Source organism: Balaenoptera borealis (assembly GCF_965194805.1).
Source record: "Balaenoptera borealis genome assembly, chromosome: 6".
NCBI lineage: Eukaryota > Metazoa > Chordata > Mammalia > Artiodactyla > Balaenopteridae > Balaenoptera > Balaenoptera borealis.
This window is the reverse complement of record NC_138863.1, coordinates 54,184,041-54,207,714: the sequence shown is the minus strand read 5'-3', so window position 1 is coordinate 54,207,714 and position 23,674 is coordinate 54,184,041. Positions and strand designations below refer to the sequence as shown.

Here is a 23,674-nt window from a genome sequence, read left to right as displayed (position 1 = left end):
AAAAATTTATTGAGCATTTATTATTATTGTCTTTATTGGATCGTCACAAAATATTTTGATATATGCAGGACAAGTAGTATCATCCTCATTTTATAGATGAGGATACTGAGTCTCAAACTTGCTTAAGATAATGTGTCAGTAAGGGTAGGCTCTGGGGATTGGAATTTGGGAATTCTGATTTTTGTCCATTTTTCTTTCCATAACTATATGACATCGTCTACATGTGTCACAAATGATGGTTTTAATGATGAACTTGAATCATCAAGAAAATATTATAGACAGTATATCATGCTTAAGAAGGTAGGACAATAGATAACAACTTTTAGAAAAGGTTCCATCCAAAAGTTTAAATAAAACCAAGAAAATGTGGTTCTGAAGGGACTAAGATTTGTGTATGTGAAAAATAAACTTATTTGGACAACTTATTCCCTGATTTATAAATCAAGTATTATTGTAGCCAAATTTTAGTAATGTAGTAGGTTTATTAGAAATTAGAATCAAGGGATAGAGAGCTTCCTTGAGATGTATTCTAGAGTATTCTCCTACGTTTGCTTATAGCCATGCTTTTCCTAGTCCACAGCAATAATGGATAAATTTTAGAGATCTTGCTTTGAAAGCCACCTTCAAATATCCTCTTACTTTTCTAGAATTGCTACCTAAGAACTAGGAGCAATCTTCCATAAACACCTAAAACCTATTTTCTCTTATTTCGCTTAAATCAGAGGTAACTTTGTTCCTCTATTTACCTTTTTTAAAAAAATTTTTATTAGGGTATAGTTGTTTTACAATGTTGTGTTAGTTTCTACTGTACAGCGAAGTGAATCAGCCATATGTATATATATATCCCCTCTTTTTTGGATTTCCTTCCCATTTAGGTCACCACAGAGCACTAAGTAGAGTTCCCTGTGCTATACAGCAGCTTCTCATTAGTTATCTATTTTATACATAGTAGTGTATATATGTCAATGCCAGTCTCCCAGTTCATCCCACCCCCTTTATTTGTCTTGAATCACCACTAGGTCCTCTTCCATATTACAAATGATTTCTGTTTTGTTTTGCTTTTAAGTAAAGGTTACAGGTAGGATTTTGTTTGCAAGGAGAAAAACAAGTGAATTGTTTCCTAGGGCATTTAAAATCTTTGTTTCCTAAAAATATATGATTGTTTGAAGATGAACCTCCTTGGAGTCTTAATCTCAAATCTAGTCTACTCAGTATAATCTTTGGAAATGTTTGTTGCTTTACTCTGGACTTGATATACAGCACTGCCTAGACCCAGGGGTCTAACAGGTATCCTGAGGCCAATAAAGCTTTCGTCAGTATTATGAACTGGTCTGTTGATCTTCTCTGTTTTACACTAGGGCAGGGTGGGGGTGGGGTGGGGGAACCTGTTAGGATGCGGATTTCTGGGCTCCTCTCCTACCCTCCTGAATAATAACCTCTAGTGGGAGGGGGTGTGGCACCCAGGAATCTGAATTTTAACAAAGTTTCCAGGTGATTCTTCTACATATGACCCTTTGAGAATCCGTGATCCAGATTGTACTTTGCACCTCAGTGAAGACAGCAGTCAGTTCAAGTTTTGTGCCTAGAGACAAAGCAAAGCAACCACCCTATTACAAAAGCCCTGCTTTCTGGCTTGAGACCAGTGCTGCTTTTCCACTCTTGCTTGGTGTTCTGTTTCCAAGCCAACTTCAGTGCTTAACTGCTCAGTATATTGATTTAAAATGGGCTCAGCCATGTTGTGAATTGTGAGTGAGAATTAAAGCCAGCCTTTTGTTTTAAAGAAGGTGTGAACTTGACTACCAGCTATCTGTAATGACAATGCATCTCAAGAGAGCCTCCTATCACCAGGAGCTACAAGGAGGAGCCTACTGATCTTTATCTTAGAAAGCCAGAAATCAAAGTGCAAAGTGTTTCTTCACATCACGGTTTTCCTATTTATCATGCAAGCTTCGATTTTAATGTTTGGTCCCATACGTGCCATGAGTTTATATGTAGTGGAAAGTGAAACGGTTTTGGCATCCAAATAATGAATTCTCTTAGGGGAAGTGTCTGCATGGGATTCCAATCCTTGACGGGAAGGAGAGTTTGTGTTTTGTATTATCCTTTTATCATTTGAAACTTCTGGCTGCTCTTCAAGGAAATTACTGGCTCTTCATTCTTAGTTCTTACATAGTCTGTGTTCTTTACACATTTGATTCTTCCGCACTGCCTAAAGTGCAGGGAATGAAACATTGGACAATATGCCTAAGATGGTCGCCATCTCAGAGAAGGAAAAGGAGGCTGTCTTTTCTTTCAGTTGGTGGCCTATTGACCAAATTATGTATTTTATAATAAAAATGCACTTCCAGTCAACAGTGAAAGGCAGATGCATTTTGATCTTTTTTTAAAAGAAAATTTATCTATTTATTTGGTTGCACTAGGTCTTAGTTGCGGCAGGTAGGCTCCTTAGTTGTGGCATGCATGTGGGATATAGTTCCCTGACCAGGGATCGTACTGGGGCTCCCTGCATTGGGAGTACAGAGTTTTAACCACGGCACCACCAGGGAAGTCCCCGTTTTGATCTTATAATAATGTCATTACTAGAATAAATAGGCAAAATTTCTATTAAAAACAATGGAGTTGTATGAATCTAGGCACTGGTTATGCAATTGCCATAGAATTGGTGTTTAGTAATAAAAGACACACAATTGGTTGAACAATAGAAGAACCCAGAACATAGGAGATAGATGGGAAGAATCCATGTGAGAGGCATGGAGAATCATAGATCTCAAATGGTATTTACATTCTTTAAACAATTGGGTGTTTCCTTTTTCAAAGTAATCTTATTACAATTTCTCAACATGTCAGGAAAATAGTTTTTCTCAAGGCAGAAAAAAAATCTGAAGTAACGGTAAAACTCTTTCCTTGCTTTTTATTTCTATAATTAATTACTTTTGACATTTATTATGCATTTATTTTCCAATTATAATTTCTTGGAGTCTTTTAAAATTGCATCTCTGTCATTATATAGTGGAAGTCATCTGTTTTGGTTATAACAGGACAACCGATTATACTTACATGATTCTGAAACAGCAACATGTATTCATTGTAAAAAATTCAAACTATACCAAAAATTAAGAATAAAATGTAAAGCCATATGAAAATTTACAACTCTGGGGTAACTTCTATCAGTCTGGATTACCACTTTTATCAGACATTTCTCCATGTATATTTACAAACATACAGATACAGTTTTAAACTTTAATACAAATGTGATCATACTCAACATGTATGTTCTGTAACCTTTTATTTCCCCCACTAGGACACATATCATGGACATCTTTTCATAATTACACAATTATAGAATTACATCATCAGTTTTTAATGGTTTTGCTGTTTCCTACTGTGCAAATTCCATAATTTACTCATCCTTATGAATGAACATTTTTTTTCACTATTTTGAAACATACTTCCAGACTCACAGCACCACTGTATATATACCATGTAGCTGAGAAAAGAATTTCAGTGCCATTAAGAATTCTGCATCAAATCAAAACTACAATGAGGTATCACCTCACACCGGTCAGAATGGCCATCATCAAAAAATCTACAAACAATAAATGCTGGAGAGGGTGTGGAGAAAAGGGAACCCTCTTGCACTGTTGGTGGGAATGTAAATTGATACAGACACTATGGAGAACAGTATGGAGGTTCCTTAAAAAACTAAAAATAGAATTACCATACGACCCAGCAATCCCACTACTGGGCATATACCCTGAGAAAACCATAATTCAAAAAGAGTCATGTACCACAGTGTTCATTGCAGCACTATTTACAATAGCCAGGACATGGAAGCAACCTAAGTGTCCATCGACAGATGAATGGATAAAGAAGATGTGGCACATATATACAATGGAATATTACTCAACCATAAATAGAAACAAAATTGAGTTATTTGTAGTGAGGTGGATGGACCTAGAGTCTGTCATACAGAGTGAAGTAAGTCAGAAAGAGAAAAACAAATACCATATGCTAACACATATATATGGAATCTAAAAAAAAAATAGTTCTGATGAACCTAGGGGCAGGACAGGAATAAAGACCCAGACGTAGAGAATGGACTTGAGGACACGGGGAGGGGGAAGGGGAAGCTGGGATGAAGTGAGAGAGTAACATTGACATATATGCACTACCAAATGTAAAATAGATAGCTAGTGGGAAGCAGCTGCATAGCACAGGGAGATCAGCTCTGTGCTTGGGATCATCTAGTGGGATGGGATAGGGAAGGTGGGAGGGAGATGCAGGAGGGAGGGGATATGAGGATATATGTATATGTATAGCTGATTCACTTTGTTATACATCAGAAACTAACACAACATTGTAAAGCAATTATACTCCAATAAAGATGTCAAAAAAAAAAAAAAAAAGAATTCTGCATCAGATTTAGATGTAAGCCTTAACCAAAAGTTACAGAAACATTAAGCACTATGACACGTTATCTTTTTAGCTGTTTTTAATAGTCTTCTATTTTCACCTTTGATAAATAAGCTTGTAAAATTGTGACTGAACCAGCTTTAAACTGTCATTATCCCATTATTTTTTTATCTGAGTGAAATTATTGAGGCAGACTTTTTTTTTAATAACAGACATGTAAAAATTTATTGAGCTGTACACTTAATATTTGTGCATTTTATGTTTTTTTTTAATCAGTCATCAATTTTATACACATCAGTGTATACATGTCAATCCCAATCGCCCAAATCAGCACACCACCATCCCCACCCCACCGTGGTTTTCCCCCCTTGGTGTCCATACGTTTGTTCTCTACATCTGTTTCTCAACTTCGAGGCAGATATTTTGAGGAGATGAGGAAGGCTGGTATTTTTCAGAGTGCAAAGTGATTTTGGAGTGTAAAGAATTTCTTTGGGTTGAGTTCCATTGAACTTTGTCACTTACCTGTGTTCCTGAACTATGAAACTATGAACTATGAATATCTAGACTAAGGAATAGTTTCTCTTGATAAATAAACAATTAACAAATACTGTGGACACTAAAAAACAAATCTTTTAAAATTTACATGGTTAATGTCTTTGGATAAAGTCTTGGATATAGAATTCCTGGGCCAAAGGTTATGGATAATTGATATAATGGTATGTATAATTCCAGAAAAGTCAAAGCAATTTTTATTGCTACCAACAGTGTACGAATGTGTCTATTTCCCCACTCTCACTGATATAAAGTTTAGAGAATTTTTATGCTAGATCAAAAAATGTTGATTTCATTTGGATTACTTTAGTGATGACAAACATCTTTTTACATTTATTAAGCATTGGTGTATATTTTGTCTTTTCTGGATTGCCTTTTTGCCTATTTTGCTATTAGATTGTTTTTCTTCTCTGAAAGAGTTCCTTCACCCCATTTTATGATTTCTCTGTATAATAAAGATATGAAACTGTATGTCACATGGATTGTAAATATTTTTCTTAGTTTGTCTTGTATGTTTAAATCCTCTTTATAGTATCTTTTAATATTTTTAAATCAGAAAGAAGTTTATTTTTTATAATGGTAGTAATTTTTTTACAACATAAAGAAGTTTTTCGTTTTATACAACTTGAAATTCTGTTTTTGTTACATGGAATACAAGATTTATAAAATTCAAACAACTCTGTGATATGCAAACATTTTGCATTTACTTCTATTATCATAGTATTATGTCTATTTGCATTATACCCTTTTGAATAGAAACATCAGCTTACAATGAATGAATCTGCTATTTCTTCTCTGTTACAGATGTATTTTTCTCTGAGTCTAGGTTAACGCTAAAGACTCAAAGTTGGCTAATTTGAGAAATCGTAAAATTTAGAAATTTAAAATGAGAAGAATTAATTTCACTTATCCACTTACTATGAAAATTTGTGTAGCAAACTGTAATTTACAGAAACATTTTTATGTGTTTAATTTTATTTGCTTCTCAGAACCACCCTGTGAGTTGGGTACCATTATATTTGTTTTATATATGTGAAATACTGAGGTGCTGGGAAAATTCATAAGATCATTTTCTGACATAAAATCACAGAACTAACGAGCGTATGAAATGACCAGAGTTTCAATTCAGGTCTTTTGAGTGCAGAATATGTATTATTCTTTTTAATTCACCTCTATCCTAATTTTACATTTCCACTGTAATAAAAATGAAAAACAGGTGCTTAATGACAAGCTTGTCCAAGCATCTGTAGATAAGTGACTTCTTTAAAATGAATAATGTGACATAAAGTTATTTTCATTGCATCCACAGAAGGGATTGATCTGACAACCTGAGGTTTGATACAGTTTGAGTACTTACTGAGGAGTAGAAGGACACATTATATTGTCATTCTGCTTTAGAAATTTTAGCCAAAGAAATCAGGGCAGTTCCTGACAGTCGTTCTCCATAGCTGCTGAGAACCTGCACCACATCCCTGATGAATTCTCCCGTGGAGCTAATTACTTGGAGGAAGGAAGGAGGGAAAGCTGAGCATGCCCTGTGGACTTTTTTCTTTCAATACACAGTTTCTCCTCAACCTACCAAGGTACCAGAAACTTGTATTTTCTCAGAGAGGCCATGCCACCTCTGATATTAATTGAGGGCCATCATATTAACAAAACAAAGATCTGATGGAAGGAAAACTACAAAGAGAGACCAGAATCCACACAGCAGACCTAGAGAGGTGAAATGAAATCCTTCCGCCTGTTACCTGAAGATGCTTGTGCTTACCGAGGGTGTATGTCTTGATGCTGACTTAATCTTTATCTATCAGAGAGTTCCTGGTCATCTCCCCCGTCTCGCTATGATCCCTCTCTCCGATGGCACCCCAGGCAGTGGGCGCACCCATTCCTCAAAACATCCCCAAACTCATTCTCCTCAGTGAATCTCTTTAGACTTCCAAAGGGAGACTTAGCACAATAGGATTTTCACCTGATGTTCTTTCAGCTCTTTCTCCTTTTTTTTTTTTCCAATGGGAATCCTTTGGTTCTCTTTCTTAGCTACATTAACTGTAGTGTAATTTTCCTTAAAGCATTTTCTGGGAGAAAAATTCTACACAACCACAACGATTTCTGCTCCAGAAAATAAGAATTCCCTTAGGGCAGATAAGAAACAAATCAAGGGTGATATGTTTGGTGCATAATACAAATGAAAAATTTGGTGTTTTTTTTGCTTTCACAATCCTTTAATCTTGTTAAACAGGTAAAAGTTAGAGGCATCTGCAGCTGCATATTCCCGGGTCCTGGTCCTATCCAATGTCAATATATCATTGACATTTACTTATTGAAAGTTCCTTCCTCTGCCTATTTGTGAGTGCATTTCACATGTGCCTTTTAAAAACTCATTATTTAGCTTTTAATACCCAGGAGGTCACTTCTCTCCTGAAGAATTATGGTACTTGAGAAGAAGAGGAATGCTCCTGGGACAAGGTTGCCAGATTTAGCAAAGAAAAATACAAGCTGTCCACTTAAATTTGAATTTCAGATAGACAACAAATATTGTTTTGGTATCCATATGTCCCAGATATAGCATACTTATTTATGGAACATATTAATCTATATGCAATATCATAATAAAAATTATGAAAATATTATACTAAAAATTATTCATTATTTATCTGAAATCAAAATTTAACTAGGTGTTTTATATTTTATCTGGCAATCTTATGTGAGACCAGTTTTAGATTCTACAGAGACCAGAGCTGGACTATTTCAGAGTAAGCAGCACATGTTTTAACTTTCCGAATAAGTTGGCGGGGGGCAGGGGTAGAATGTTAGTCTTTTCCCACTACACATGGCATAGGATGGGGTATTAGTTCAAATATATATATCCCCTCAGGGTTGACCCACTCTGCCACCTCAGAATCAGGGTGGATAAGATATAGCTGTTTGAGAGTGTTTTATAAATCATTGCCTGAAGCTATTGATGGCTTCTTTTGGAGGCATGCATTTTAATTAATTGTTATTCTTTTGTACTTCCTCCCTGAGGTGATTTTTAAAAACTTAAACTCTATAATAATCAGTAAATTCCTAGGTCTATTTATATGTTGATATTTTAAATTTTTTGAGGATTGTAGAAAGATTTAATGATATAGAATGATACAAGAGAAATAAAACATAATTGTCAATGGTGTCTACAAAAAAAAAAGCTTCTCCAAAGAGTTAAACTAAAACACAGTTCCTTCAGAGTATGTCTGAAGGTCCAACCAAGGTTTAATGTAACAAGTAGTGGTCAGAGTTCAAAAGAGTCATATTAAAAAACCCCCTCAAATTCTGAATGTCAAACTGGAATCTTAATAGACTCTAAAACTAATTATAAGCTTAGAATATTGAGGTCAACAGTTTTCAAACAGTCGGATTAACTCTTTGATAGAGGAAGTCTGTTCCCACGTATCACAGCTGCACAGCCATCCACTGGCCTTAATTTTTTAGAAATGAGAATTTAGGTCCTACTCCCACCCCAATTCTTCTTAACCTAAAAAAGAAGCAGAATCTATAATGGCTACAAAGCTACTAACACTCTCCTTAAAATTCTATAACAGAGCGGTAGATTAAAGATGGCCATAAATTCTTTGCTCTTCTTCACATTGAAAAGTGATTAATCAACTTCCGTTTGAATCTGGATTGGTCTCGGTGACTTGCTTTATCAATAGAATGCGGCATACGTGACATGCTGGGAGTTTCGAGACAGTTTTATAGGAAGCCTTTTCATTTCCACCCAGAACCTCTTCAAATGCTCTCGCTGGGCACCCTGAGTTTCTATGTAACTACCTGAGACCACTTAGCTGGGGAGACCACCCAAAGGCCCTCTGATAGACTGTTCCAGTAGGATCCAGCCTCCCAGCCCCTCCATCCAGGCAGACATATGAGCAAAGCTATTTTGGCTTCCACACCAGCCCACCCACCAGATGAATCGACCCAGGGATCTCCTATTGAGGACTTGGGGAACAGAACAGCCCAGCCAAGCCTTGCTGGAATTCCTGACCCCTGAAATTGTCACATAATAAAATGGTTTTATTTTAAGCCACTATGTATTAGAGTAGTCCATTAAACAGAAAACCAGAAAAAACAGTGATATATTGCTCTTCACACTTAAAAACAGAACGAAGTGGAAGAAAAGAAGGGTTGGCTGATTAGAGAAGGTCAAAGGGGAGGAGTGGAATCAAATCCTCTAAAAGGAGATCATTATTGCATTGGACACAAATAAAAGATGAGTTAGGAATTTAGAAGACTCACAGAGTGTTTAAAAATTGTGTCACAATTTTTGGTAGACCGCTACTGTGATTTTGGGCCACACTCACAACTTTGGTTCAACTTCTTAGAGATTCAGAGAGAAAACAGCAGTAAAGTCTTGCTTCATGCAGCTGCTGTGAACAGTAATGAATAAAGATGACAAATAAATATGCTGCAAATAAGAACTGAAAATGCTAAATATGTAAGAAGCAATCTTTGCACCTACTGAAAAGCCTTCATCAGATGATTTCAAATTGGAGGTGTCTCAAGAGAAAACAACTTTGAAAATACAAACAGATTTTTATTTTTTGTACTTTTATTGAAAAGGTACATTTAAAAAAATACACAGACATTTTACCATTTACAGATTGCAGATATAGATGCTCTAAAAGAGTTCACTCTATTTTGCTGTCTTATACCTCTTGCCCCTGATATGACAAACATTCCAGTCCTGTTGATATCAGCTTAGAAACAGGGGCATGGGAGCATGACCTGCAACAGATTCAGTGAACAGAAAGACAGATTGTTCAATTATAAATTTTTTTATCTTCTGTACATTATTGCATTAGGGAGCCACAAAATTATGTAGCATCATTACAAATGAAAACAGGTTAAAAATGAAGAAGATAATGATGTAGAAATACATGGATTCATTGTCTTCTTGCTGAACACACAAGAGGTGCAAAAATGTGCAATTTAGGAAGCTCTTTTTCTGTTTGCATACATTTGCTTAGCAACTCAAACTGGTGAGGAAGCTACAAAATAAGTTAAACAAAAATAGCAGACAGGTAGTAATTAGAGCTATGTTATATGGCTTTCTATTTCGTTTAAATATCACCAAATAAAATGTAAAATAAAGAAAATACGTTATCTTTTGTTCTCTTAAAGAGAAAATTCAAAGCTACTTTGCTTCCTAACATTTACACAGCAACTAAAAATGTTTAATTCAGACAAGAGATACAGATCTAGTACTACACAGGATACAACAGTACTTGGGTCTAAAACAGTACACAATCCCTGTCAACAATAGTACACCAAAAAGAAAACGCTGTGATCCGTTGGTAAGATGGTATCCACAAGTAAGCACTTGTGTTCATCTATTTTTGTTCCACACTAGAATGTGCCCAGTTGGATTCCAGGATTATTTACAGACGTGTGAGGAAGACCCTAGTTTTCAAGTCTGTCAGGAAAATATTCCATATTGTTTCTAAGCCAGATCACACCCACGGAAAAATAGTCAGAAAATGATATATATGTATATATATATATATATATTTTTTTTTCCTGACCAATACATTTGCAAGAAACTAAATATCTCTGATACACGAATTGTATGGGGTAGGGTAGGGGGAGGGGCTAGGGAGATAAAGCTTCTGCTGCTCAGATTCCGAAATTATAGGAGCGGCCCCTAAAAGCACTCTTGAATCTAGCGACTTACTCTTTGGAGTTGGGGCTCAGGTGGTACGCTGCATTTTGCAGTTGGGTGGGACACTGCAACACCAAATGCTCAAATTGCTGAATCCTTTTGGCTTTCCTGCTCTACTTTTCCTACTGGCCTCAACCGTCTGGGTGCTTGCAGACATTAGTACGGGGCGAAGAGGATGGAGGCGGGAGTGGCGCGGATGGGGCCGTGGCCGGGCCTCAGCAGAGCTGGAGGGATGGCTGGAGCCTGGAAGAGTGAGGCCGACGGCCGGGGTGGCAGTGACAGCGCGGAGGACACTGCCGCCGCCGCTGCCAGGGGCGAGGACAGGAAGGCCGGGGCCAAAGGCTTCATCATATCCTTCTGGAATGCAAGTTTTGCCTAATAGAGGGAGAAAACCAGGAGTGGGGTGGGGAGATTGTTTTGAATAACAGCAGCACAGATATTTTCATAAGTAAAAGAGAGACATTCAGAAGTCAAAATTTTAAAATCTTAACTCTCAGAAGTCAAGACATGATTATTTTCACAAAGCTGGTTTCAAAGCCTCTTGGCATACCTTTTCTTTGATTTGTTTCCATTTCAACTCTTTTCTGGTGGTCCTTGCCCCTGGGCACTAGGACAGAGGAAAGCCTCTCTGAATAGATACTGAAAGTATTTTATGCTGCTGCTCACAAGGAAAAAACAAACACACCCAGAAGGTTTCCTGCTTAGATTATGGAGCTCAATTCAAACTAATGACTTGTTTTAAACCACAATGAGGCTTTTTGGAGAATATGCATTACCCTTTACTTCACCTCTTAAAAAAGCCGCACTGGGTTAGGTAACTGGAGTTTGGGACATTGGGGACCCATGAACAGTCATGAAAACAAAGTCAGTTTACACCGCTCTGGCCACTTAAAAAGTATTACTTGAAAAACTGCAGCTAACTCAAATTTGTCATTGGCAATGATTGTAAATGGGCTAGAAACTTTCTCTATTTAAAAGGGATCCCAAGGTGGAATCTTCCTGTGAAGTAAGAAATCAATCCTTAATCCCTCTCTTTTACAATCAGGAGGAGCTTTGCAAGCTGGATTTGCTTAATGCGTGTAATGCCTGCGTGCAGCATCGACTGAGCTTTGGAAAAACTGGAGGTAATGTCAGTATCGCCTTCAGCTGGCCAATCCCAGCTTTCAACCTCAGCAGAACACCACGCTGGGCTGAGTCCCAGGGAGACTAGGAAATCCATCCATCTGGGTATTTATATGACATCTATTGGTGGAGCCCCTTAATGTTTTTACAAAGAAACTGAAAATAGCACATTTTGAGAGCAGGTAAGACAGGCTGACTATCAACATGCCTGCTAGACAGGGAAAGAGAGAGGAATACACACAGCCACTGTACTTTCTGGAGAAAGAGAGAGAAAGAGGTGGGGGGAACACCCCAGAAAGGAGGAGGATATTAAATAGATGGATTTTGTGTTTGGAAAGCAATCCCTTTCCCCAGGTTTAACATGTTCCAAGATTCCTCAGGCATCACTGCCCTTGTTCCTGAGCCTTTACTTTTCTGTATATGCTGAAGAAGGGAATCTCTTGAAAAGGTCCTGGTAAAGAGTAAGGTATTAGCCCTTAAAGAGGTTCAGTTTCTTTTTTTCTAAGGAAACTTTCTTCAAGGTGTCCTCCAGCAGGGACTAAGTTCATTCTAAAACTTCTCTCTATGAGGGCTATTTAAGTTCAAAACCCTTTCAGGACCAGTTAGACCCTAGGCCCTCCTTACCCACAGTGCCTGCCCCAGCCAGCAAGGCTGCCCCACAAAAATAAACGAGTAGGCAAAGTGAACTTACTGCTAAAATGCTTGGGCTCCGCTGGAGTTTATTGTAAGGGCTGTACTTCGGCTTCAGTGGTTTCCCTGCAACTCGATCCTTATGCCTTCTGCTAGAAATGTGCTGAAAAAAGTTTGATGCATTAGCTGAATCTACATGTGAGTTTTATGCCATGTAAAATATATTTTCTAGGCAGAGGTAGTTGGTTCCTCCATTCCCAGTTCTAGGTCCATGGTTCCATGGTGGTGTGGGTAAGATCACCACACTCTCTACATTAAGACTTGCTCTTCACTCTATTGTAACACCTCTCTCCCTTTCCTTTCTCTGTAGCACTCCTCCGACTTTGCCTGGTATTACCACCGTGACTAATGAGTCTGTCTCCCTAAGCAGATTTTGGGTCCTTGGAAGACAGGCTGAACATTTACTATCTTAGAAGTTCCTGCTCAGCTGTAAGCTCCAGGTGACTGTTGTGCTCACTGGTCTCTAACACCAAGCCTAGAGCCTGACGTATAGTAATAGTAGGTGCACAGATATTTGGTACTTTTTCTTCCACATAGCACCTGTATGTTGTATACCATAGGCATCCTATAAAGTTAGGAAATTTAACTGTGAGCAAAGTGAGAACCATTATATAGATTAGGAGATACATAGTCAAAGGGTGACCCCAAGCGACGGTGACTACTAATTCAGGATACATTACCTGTTTGAGCTGAATTTCTGAATTAACGTGAACGTCACAGATTTCACAATGAAATGTCTTGTTCTGTAGTCCTGACCCCTTACTGCCATTCTGCATCTTTAATCTTGATCCAGGTCTAGGATAGGACTTAATTGGACCAGCCCCATTACGAGCTTCAACCATGGTCTTGTGTTTAGATCCTAAGACAGAAAGAAACATATATTAAATAGCTATTTACGGACTATATGAAGCTCTTGAAAAGTTTATCTTCAGGCTGAACTTCCCAAGACTTTTTTTTAATGATGGTTTTAATGCTAATTATAGATTTAACACATTTTCACTGTAAAAAAATGGGAAACCATGAGTATATAATAAAGAAAATATAAAGAAGTATAAGAAAACAAACATTATCTCTGTTTTCACCACCCAGAGATAACCACTGTTATCCTTTTAGTGTATTTCTTTTCAGCTTCTTTTTTTGGTATACTGAAAAGTGTATTTTCAAAATTGGGATCATGCTAATTAAATATCCCGAAAATTTCACATATCAAATCATATACATATTTTCTTATAATTACACTTTAATGGCTGAGTAATATATTCTATCATATTGGGACTATAATTCACTCAACATTTCCCTACTGTGGAAATATTCGGTTGTTTCCATTTTTTTCTCTTAGAAGAAGTGTGTTGCAGTGAACATTGTGCATAGATATTTGTCTTCATTTCTGTCACTTCATCATAATGAGTTTTGGGAAGTATTAGATGCTTCTGAGAAAATAAAGAACAGAACAAGTTTTATCCCCAACCTACTTTTGCCTTGTTGTTTCTAAGGTTGTTATAGCGTACATTTCTTAAAATCACTCCTTTGAATCAAAAAAGTAGAGAAGACCGAAGAAACCTAACGTTTGAACAACAAAAGATAAGGTATTCTGATGGGAAAAGGTGGATCTTGTTATAAACGTTATTTAAATTTAAACGATAGATGCTGACCTGTGTTGTGTGCCTCTAGCTGTGACAGGGAGTTCACAGCCACTTTGCATAGTGAACAATAAAGTAACTTTTTGGCTTTTTCTTCTTCTGATTCAGAAACAGTACCAGGAGCTCCGTTTGTGCTCTTGGAGGGAGAAGTGGCTGCTCCGGCTGGCAGGGGTGTTGTACCAGGTTTGAGGAGAAATGAGACACCTTCAGAGCTTGATGCCTGACTGGAACTGCTGACTTTCAACTTCCCTTTATCTTCTAAGAGAGACACAGAGAGAGAATGTTAAGGCCTCATATACCATACAGACACAGACAAATTGACATAAAGGAATTAAAAATAGAAATCTGATTTCTAGATGTAGTTTTTAAAAAATTTTTATTTTATATTGGAGTACAGTTGATTTATCAACACAATGTTGTGTTAGTTTCAGGTGTACAGCAAAGTGATTCAGTTATACATATACATGTATCCATTCTTTTTCAGATTCTTTTCCCATATAGGTTATTACGGAATATTGAGTAGAGTTCCCTGTGCTCTACAGTAGGTCCTTGTTGGTTATCTATTTTATATGTAGTAGTGTGTATATGTTAATCCCAACCTCCTAATATATCTCTCCCTGACCCCCCTTTCCCCTTTGTTTTCTATGTGTAGTTTTTTTTTCCAGCGCAGCTTTTAGTTCATTGAGCATTATTGAAAAAGAACTCCATGGCATTGGTTTCTGTATCAGGTCACCCCAAGATCATGATGACTCACGAAAAATGACTTTGTTCTCCCATTTACAGCAGGTAACTTTCTGTCTGATATCCCTGAGTTGTAAATTATGTTCCTTTAATAGATAGGGAAATCAGCTACCTTCCAATCTGATTAAATGATATGATGGTAACATGAAATAAGACATGTAATGGTAGCTTCATTTGACTACTCATATTTTAATTATGACATGAACATAAAGTTAAAATTCAATTTTTACACCAAGTTAAATTTTAACTTTCAGGTGTAGGGCAGAGGCAAGGGAAGAAACATGGTTAATTTTGGTTATGATTAGTTAAGTTTTTGCTGCTCTTTGAATGGCAATGCGATTTATCCAAAAGACAAGATTTAAAGATTCCATTCATTATACTTATTAATTACTGCCAGTCTGAATCATAAGTTTTAAATAATGACATTAACCACAAGCACTATATGAGGATTAGCCAAATCATTTACAGACATCTTGGTATTTTGATCATGTAGCTACTAAATGTTTATAATCCTTGAGGCCCATGTGCAGGCTCTAATAGGGGTCACAGTGACTTTAACAGAATCTAACACTTCACGGTTCATCTGCTATTCAAGACAGGCTCTGTTCAATGGCTCCTTTGGGAAAGAAGCTGGAACTTCTAAGGCAACTGCAAAATCCATCACAAGTTTAATCCTAGTAGAGCCTTGCTCTTAGAAAATGTCTGTAGGTATGCTGATAAATTCTCATTAAGACAGAAAGGAGGACTTCCCTGGTGGCGAAGTGGTTAAGAATCTGCCTGCCCATGCAGGGTACACAGGTTCGCTCACTGGTCCGGGAAGATCCCACATGCCGCGGAGCAGCTAAGCCCGTGCGCCACAGCTACTGAGCCTGCGCTCTAGAGCCCATGAGCCACAACTACCGAGCCCACGTGCCACAACTACTGAAGCCCAAGCGCCTAGAGCCCGTGCTCTGCGACAAGAGAAGCCACCGCAATGAGAAGCCCGCGCACCGCACCAAAGAGTAGCCCCCGCTCGCCGCAACTAGAGAAAACCCACGTGCAGTAATGAAGACCCAATGCAGCCAAAAATAAATAAATTAATTAATTAAAAGAAGAAAAAAAAAGAAAGGGAATTAAAACTGAAAATTTATTTGTTAATTGCCCTAGCTAATTTGGAACCATGTACCATGGACCTGGATGACCAAGAGGGAAGGAATGATGAGGGAAACAGCAGTGAGGTTCTGTGTGTCTCTTCTCTATGTGGGGCAAACCAACGCTTTCACACACATCAAAATGAGGGGAGATCATAATTTTACTTAATTGATTTAGGGATCAGCAGTTGATTTCCATCCCTTTTTCCAAGCTGGATCCATCCATGTCAAGACTGGACATAGCAGGGATACTATAGATGAATTCCAGGTCTGGATGGTGTTTGGAATAAAGGAATATTCAGATCCCTTTTAATCCTTGGTTTTCACAATCTATATTCCTTTTCAGCAAGTTTATTAAAACTTCAGGATGCCACAAAGTATGATGGAAAAGATCTCAGACTTTTGCTAAACTGACCTCAATAGTATGAGAGAAAGAAGTAAAATCATTCTTCCTAAATGGTAGTAGTAAGTAAATTAGATTGAAGATTATTTCAGGCCTGGTACTCTCTTATCTATAAGGATCCCTCAGACTGAATCTGCAATTTTATAGATTGAAGATTGAAGATTGAAGAAGATTGAAGATTGAAGATTATTTCAGGCCTGGTACTCTCTTATCTATAAGGATCCCTCAGACTGAATCTGCAATTTTATAGAACTCACAAAGCAGCAAAATAATTCAGTAATCTTAAGATTTGCCCCTATGGAATTGCTCAGTTTTTTGTGATGGAATCTTAAGTTATTGCATAGCAAAATCTTTCCTGGCTTCAAGCATTTCATAAGATATTTTATATAAATTCGATCTAAAGAATCTGACATGTTTTAGATATTTACTCAGTCTTTTACTCATATCATTATTTTAATGTCCCTTATGTTGATCTCTCTCCTATACTCTTATATAGAATTTTATAATTTACAAAGTGCTATCACTTACATTATCCTTTTATCTCTTACAACTTGTGACTTGTGAAAAAGTTTCAAAAAACTTGTGAAAAAGATAAGGCTGACAAGGATTATTCCTACCTTAAAAATGTGGAAACTGAGGCTCATCAATATTAAATAATGTCCCACAGATTAGTAAGTAGCATAAATGAGCATGATATTTTCTCTAACTACTCAGCATGTAATGTATTAATCTTCCTGCACAAAGAGAGGACTTCGTATGGCGTTAACATTATAAAAAGCATACATTAGTCACCTGGAGTTGTGAAAAAGCTGTTGCTTTGTTTTACTATTATAGTTTAGTTTCAAAGCATATTTGCCTTAAATGAAAATACCTACACTATTCAACAATCATCTGATTCAGGTTACATTGAGAAGATGACAGAATTGTATCTTTTTCTCTATATCCCTATTTCTTTAAGAAAAAATACACAGATTTCCTTTTTACATCTCCTTTTCAAAAGATGTCATTTACTCATTAACAAATGCATATTAATAATATGCTAATTGCTGACAATGTGCTAGACACCAAAGAGGATAGTAAATAAAGTAGGTGTAGACTTTAAGAAAGTAACAGTTTAGCAGAGGAAATGGATAGTCATTCAGAGATCTCTGATTTATTATAGAAACTGGCAAGAGGCATGAGAGCATAGAATTGGAAGTACTTACTTTTGGTTAGGAAGAAAGACATTTTTCATAAAGGAAGTAGCATTCTGTCTAGGTTTTGAAGACGGGTTTTGAAGATCAGATTTAGATAAGTATAGAATAGGGTGAAAAGGAGTAGGAAGTGAATGGCTAGAAGTGGACATGTGAGGAAATGCTTAGGTGTTAGAAAGCTTGGGGTTTGCTGGTGAATACCTGGTAGGTGAGGATAGAAGATGGCAACAGGTGTAATGGGAGATACTATTATAAAGATGTACTGAGTCAGAAGGCAGAGAATATTTTAAAACTATTAAAGTAGATACTAAGGGTAGCTGGTTTCCTTTTAAAAAATATTAAGAGGTGTGGAGTGATTAAGATTTACATGATTTAACATTTAGATAAATTATGTTTTAGTTTTTATGCCCTGGATAGGTCAGAGTCTTAATCTTTGAGAATATTAGGAATGTATTTTGACTTTGGAAATGTGTAAATGGCTCCATCATATGCAGGTAATTCTGCTACTGGATTGATACTAGATAGTCAATAAGACTGATCCTAAAATCAGGAAAGTCCCTGATGCAATAATTTATTTAAATTTTGGCATTTTTTCTGGATCTGTAAACTTATAAGCATCAAAGCCTAATTTTATTATTTCTCATTTTAATTGTTTGATATTTTTATCAAAGTCCATTATATTACTTCTCTTCCCTTAGTGGCATTTTTAAAGCCTTCTTATTTTGTGTATTTGGAAGTTTAATTAATGTACTGTTTACTTCTGTTTCTTTTAATAAAGATGCATGTCATCTGGAACTTCTGGTTAATATGAATTCCATTTTCAAGTATTCCCTCACCTAATGTTAATTAGCAGGTCTTCTGAGAGTCTTAATTATTTCCTGATTACTCTAACACCTTTTCTAAGGTTTTATCCAACAGGATTTTGAAGCAAAATTTGCTAAGCTACATCAGAATTGCCCTTTGTAACAAATATCCATAATTTATTCATCCAAGTGAATTTAGTTCTTCAAAGTAGCCTTCTTGGGAGGTCCCGCTCTGACTCACTTATTTTCCAAAGTGCTAAACATTTTGAAAATCTCTCTTTTTGGAACTGTTTTCATATCCAGTTGATAAACCAGGTGAAGGAAATCCACTTTCAATATTTATGTGTCACTCTTATTTACTCCAAAAATTTTACTCAAATTAACCCAGCTTTTAGCACTATTTCACTCAAATACAGCCTCAGAGCACTAATACCCTAACACAGAAGATGAAAAGAACATGCCAGAAGTCTGAAAGCAGTTTTCAGAAACTAATCCTGCTGGTAAATAGAAGAGTCATGTCCATTGATAGGTCTTAACTTTAAAAACAATTAAAATAATATTCTAACCACATCATAGATCTTATTTTGAAGTAGAACTTTGGAAGCTATAATCAAATTTTGATTTCACTTATGAAGTTTACTCTTGATTTAATGTTATCAATATAAGAAGTCTTTTCTAATCAGGTTTCAACAGTTTACTAACAGATACATATTTTATACAATAAATTTATGCTTGAATAGAAAATAAAGTCAGACAAACATTTAAAAAAATTAAAATCACCCATGATTCTATCATCTAAAATAAAAGTCAACAAACTTTTTCTGCAAAGCACCAGATGGTAAATATAGTGGGCTTTGTACGCCATACTGTCTCTGTTTCAACTTTGTACTGAACTTTGGTATTACAGTAGGAAAGCAGCTACTTGCACATGTGATTCAATAAACTCTTTTTACAAAAAATAGGCAGCAGGCTAGACTTAGCCTGCAGGTAGTAGTTTGCCAATCCTTGACCTGTAATGATTATGTTTTGATATCTATTACTCCACACTATTTTTTAAACAACAGTATATATGAATAGACAGAAACATAATATTCTGTAACTAACATTTGTTGCTTAGAAATAAATCAAGGATATCTTTCCATGTCAATAAATGTAGATAGAATTGGATCATGATTTATAAAACCAAATGATATTTACTTATATGGCTGTACTATAATTTATTCAACAAATCTTTTGATGTTTGGGTTATTTCTGGTTTGCACTTTTACTAATGTTAAAAAGATACTGAGTGGGACTTCTATTGCCTCCATTTCATTCCCCCATCAGACAACTTCAGGCCTTGGTGATCTGCCCCTCATACTAGGTGAGGTAGAGGAAAGGAAGGTTGGAGAGAGATGGGGCTGGGAATGGTTAGAACTCAAAGAACCTGCAACCTCAGTTTGGCATGGCTGAATGGGTTTTCTTTGGGTCAACAGGACATCTTGAAAGGTGGCCAGGCTTGAACCATGTTATTGGTACAGACACAAGAAGGCTGATGACCAGGACCCTGGCAGCAAGAGCCTGAGGAGTGGTGGGGACTGAGGAAGGATTGGAGGAACCACATGAAGACCTTACACATGGTCCTTGAGAAGCATCTGGACACCTACCATGCAGAAGGCATCAATGATAGTTCTTATGTACAACAACATTTGCCCTCCCCACTTCCAATTACTTCTCCTATCCCTAAAAATTGGAAAGGGCAAGAATCAGAAATGATATGATGGGGAAGAAAGAAAGGGCGGGTTATGCCTCTTCCCGTGGTCCAACCTGAGCCAGGAGGAAGGGAGTATGCAACTGGGTAAGAGCCTAAAGTTTCAAATAAGACCGGACTTTCTGATATCTGACAGTGTCTTTGAGGAATGAGAAAGGAAGATTCAACAGAGTATCTAAGCAATCATGTTTGTACTCTGCTGAATTCACATATATTCAATAAACCATTTATATAAACAGCATTGTGTACAGACATCTCTGTATACTCGTCTGATAGTTTCCTCAGGACCTAAACTTTCAGGAGAAATTGCTGGGTCAGAAAGCACGTACATTTTTGAGCTTGTGATGCACATTGCCAAATTGCCCTACAGATGGTTATACAAGTTAATACTCTTAGAGCTTTGTAAGAGATTGCTGGCTTCCCTGTACCTTTACCAGCCTAAACGTCCATTGTTTTTGCCAATCTGACAGATGTAATACAGTATCTCACTGCCAGTTTGATTTACATTTATTTTTATACTAAACAGATTTGAATACCTTTTCATAAGATTAAAGATGATTTGTGTTTCAAAGTAATTTTTTAAAAAATTCTTAATTCTAAAAGGGAACAAAACTCTTGAACTAAATGCATTTTTGGAAGTTAAAATTTTTACACTAGATAAGTAAACTTTACCATAATAACAAGCTTCCTTTTATACACAACTAATATATATACGTGTGTGTGTGTATTCTATTCAAGTATAGTTGATTTACAATGTTGTGTTAGTTTCAGGTGTCCAGCAAACTGATTCAGTTATACATACATATATATCTATTCCTTTTCAGATTCTTTTCCCTTATAGGTTATTACAAAATATTGAGTATAGTTCCTTGTGCTAGACAGTAGGTCCTCATTGGTTATCTATTTTACATATAGTAGTGTGTATATGTTAATCTCAAACTCCTAGTTTATCCCGCCTTTTCCCTTTGGTAACCATTAGTTTGTTTTCTACGTCTGTATACACAACTAATACTGTTAAGTTGGTTGGAGCATGGTTCTTAGAAGCTGAATTCAGGGGCTCGATCCTTATTTCAAGAAGTTTGCTTTTATATAGAACAAAAAAAATGGCCAAATAGCTGCTCCAGGCAGTTATATCTTAGAGTGACAGTAAAAGCAGCAATAATAATCACAAGTTAATAGCTGACACTAATTGAATATGCACTATAGACCAAGCAGTATGGTAAGAACTTATATTCATTATCTCCCTTGTTTTTCATACACTCTAATGAGGTAGACATTTTACTATCTGTACCTTTTTATTTCTTTTTTATTGAGGTATAACTTATATACTGTAAGGTACATAAATTTTAATGAATTTATACATAGGTATACATTTGTGTAAACATAGATATAAAGAAGATATAAGATATTGATATATAAGATATAAAGATATAGAATGTTTCTACCACCCTAGAAGGCTCCATTGAGCCCCCAATCAGTTGATACTCCCCCTCTCCTCAAAGATAACCACCATTCTTATCTCTATCAATTTAGATCAGTTTTGCCTATTTTTGAACTTCATATAAATGGAATCACCCAGTATATATTATTTTATGCCTGGCTTCTTTCACACAACATTATGTCTATGAGATTCATCCATATTGTTGCACATAGAAGTTTGTATTTTTCCTAATGGCTGGATAGTATACATTGTATGACTATGCCACAATTTATTTATCTACTTTACTATTGATGAGCATTTGAAATGTTTCAGTTTTCAGTTTTTGCTATATTGAGTAATGCTACTATAAATATTCTTATACATGTTTTTGGTAGACATAGATACTCATTTATGTTATCTATATCTATGTCTATATAGATATATATATCTTTAGTAGATTCTGAAGAGTTTTCCAAAATGGTAGTACTGATTTATATTTCTACCAGCAATGTGTGAGAATACCAATTGTTCCACATTTGCTCTAACAAATAGTATCAGTGTTTTCAGTCCTTTTGATTTTAGCAGTTCTGGTGGAGTTGTGGTGGTTCAACCAACCTTCTTTTGGTTTTAATTTGTATTTCCCTAATGACTAATGATATGGAACACCTTTGCATATTTTTATAGGCTAATTGTATATCGTCTTTTGTGAAGTGCTTGGTCAAACCTTTAGCCCATTTTTTAAAAAGTAGATTCTCAGCTTTTTTCTTATTGATTTATAGGAATTCTTTATATAGTCCAAACAGGAGTCCTTTGTCACATACATGTGTTACAAATCATCTCCCAGGTAGTGGTATGCTTTTCTCTCTCAAAATGTATTGTAACTACAATTGTTCAAAAAGAAAAACAACCAAGGCTTGGACAGATTAAGTTAATTCCCACAGGTCACTGAATTACTAAATGGTAGAGCATGGATTCAAATACAGTCTTCTGAATCCTGAGCCGGTGCTTCTTACTGCTCTTCTGTTTTGGGGAGTAGAGACTAAGAATGCTCAATCTCAGTAACACTTTCTTGAAGGCCTGACACTGTTGAATAAAGCTGAGTGGATGGTATTATCTTTGTATATCTTTGTTAAATGATGCCATGCAAAGCATAGCACATTATAGGCAAAACTTGCTGAGAACCAGACAAATAAATGTTTTAATACAGTTTCTTTAAGGTTGCAACTTTGCATGTAACCTAGGAAAGCAAAAGACAATAGCTTTTAAAGAAGGCATTTCAAGCAAAAATTTGCTTAGGTGTTTTTTCTTTGAGTTCTCACTTCTTGGCTAATTTCCCAACAAAGAAGGTCTCTGATTCTCTATGTGAAGTAAAAATTTCCTTGCATTTTTGCTTTTGATAACACATGTCTTGACTTATCAAGCTGTACAAATTACAAGTACTAATAGGTATCATTTTCTGCCACTAAGAAATGGCAAAGATTTAAAAATTGTAAACGAGGGGAAGATAAGATAGAGCACCTGCTTGACAGGAGTGTAAAGCAGCATAACCATTCTGAGACATATGTGAAGTTCATACCATTTCACCAAGTAAGTCCCATCTAAGAATATATCATAAGGAAATAACCATCTATCTATGCAACAAATTTAATAATTATTGCATACCTGTGATGTGGTATACACTATTCTAGGCTCTGAAGTTAGAGGTGAAAATATATGTGTATAATATATACCAAATCTTTGACTCAATGAAGTTAATTATCTAGTGGGAAAGGCAGAAAAGTATATATGTATATTTACACATATACACATATGCTTTTGTTATATATACATTTATAAAATATATGTTAAATATATATAAGCATGTATAAAACATGTTTATATTTTACATATTATATATAATCATATAAAATTATATATAAAATATATGTGTATAATATATACATATATGTGTATATCATATACATATATGATATATATGTATATATGTGTGTAACACATACATATATATGCATATATGTGTGTGTGTGTGTATATATATATATATAGTCTCATCGTATTAAGTGTGCTAAGAAGAAAAATAGAGCATGGTATGGTAATAGAGTCAGTTCAAGCCTGTCTGAAG

General features: G+C 36.0%; 1 protein-coding gene and 1 long non-coding RNA gene across 19 annotated transcripts in view; one reads left to right on the top strand and one right to left on the bottom strand.

Annotated features, from left to right (window-relative positions):
• LOC309631341 overlaps window positions 1-23,674 on the top strand; it is a 780,796-nt gene that overhangs the window by 354,071 nt on the left and 403,051 nt on the right. The gene's annotated exons all lie outside the window — the stretch shown is intronic.
• The window catches only part of ZNF385B (zinc finger protein 385B), a 424,173-nt gene continuing 410,031 nt past the window's right edge, over window positions 9,533-23,674 (bottom strand). For 15 of the 18 annotated variants that reach the window (XM_082397538.1, XM_082397550.1, XM_082397548.1 and 12 more), the window contains 4 exons: window positions 14,125-14,370; window positions 13,153-13,331; window positions 12,474-12,575; window positions 9,533-11,035 (listed from right to left, as the gene is read on the bottom strand). In XM_082397538.1, the coding sequence (XP_082253664.1) occupies window positions 10,817-11,035; window positions 12,474-12,575; window positions 13,153-13,331; window positions 14,125-14,370 (746 nt within the window). In that variant the 3' untranslated portion in view covers window positions 9,533-10,816. The other 3 variants (XR_014246181.1, XM_082397551.1, XM_082397549.1) reach the window with 3 other exon arrangements.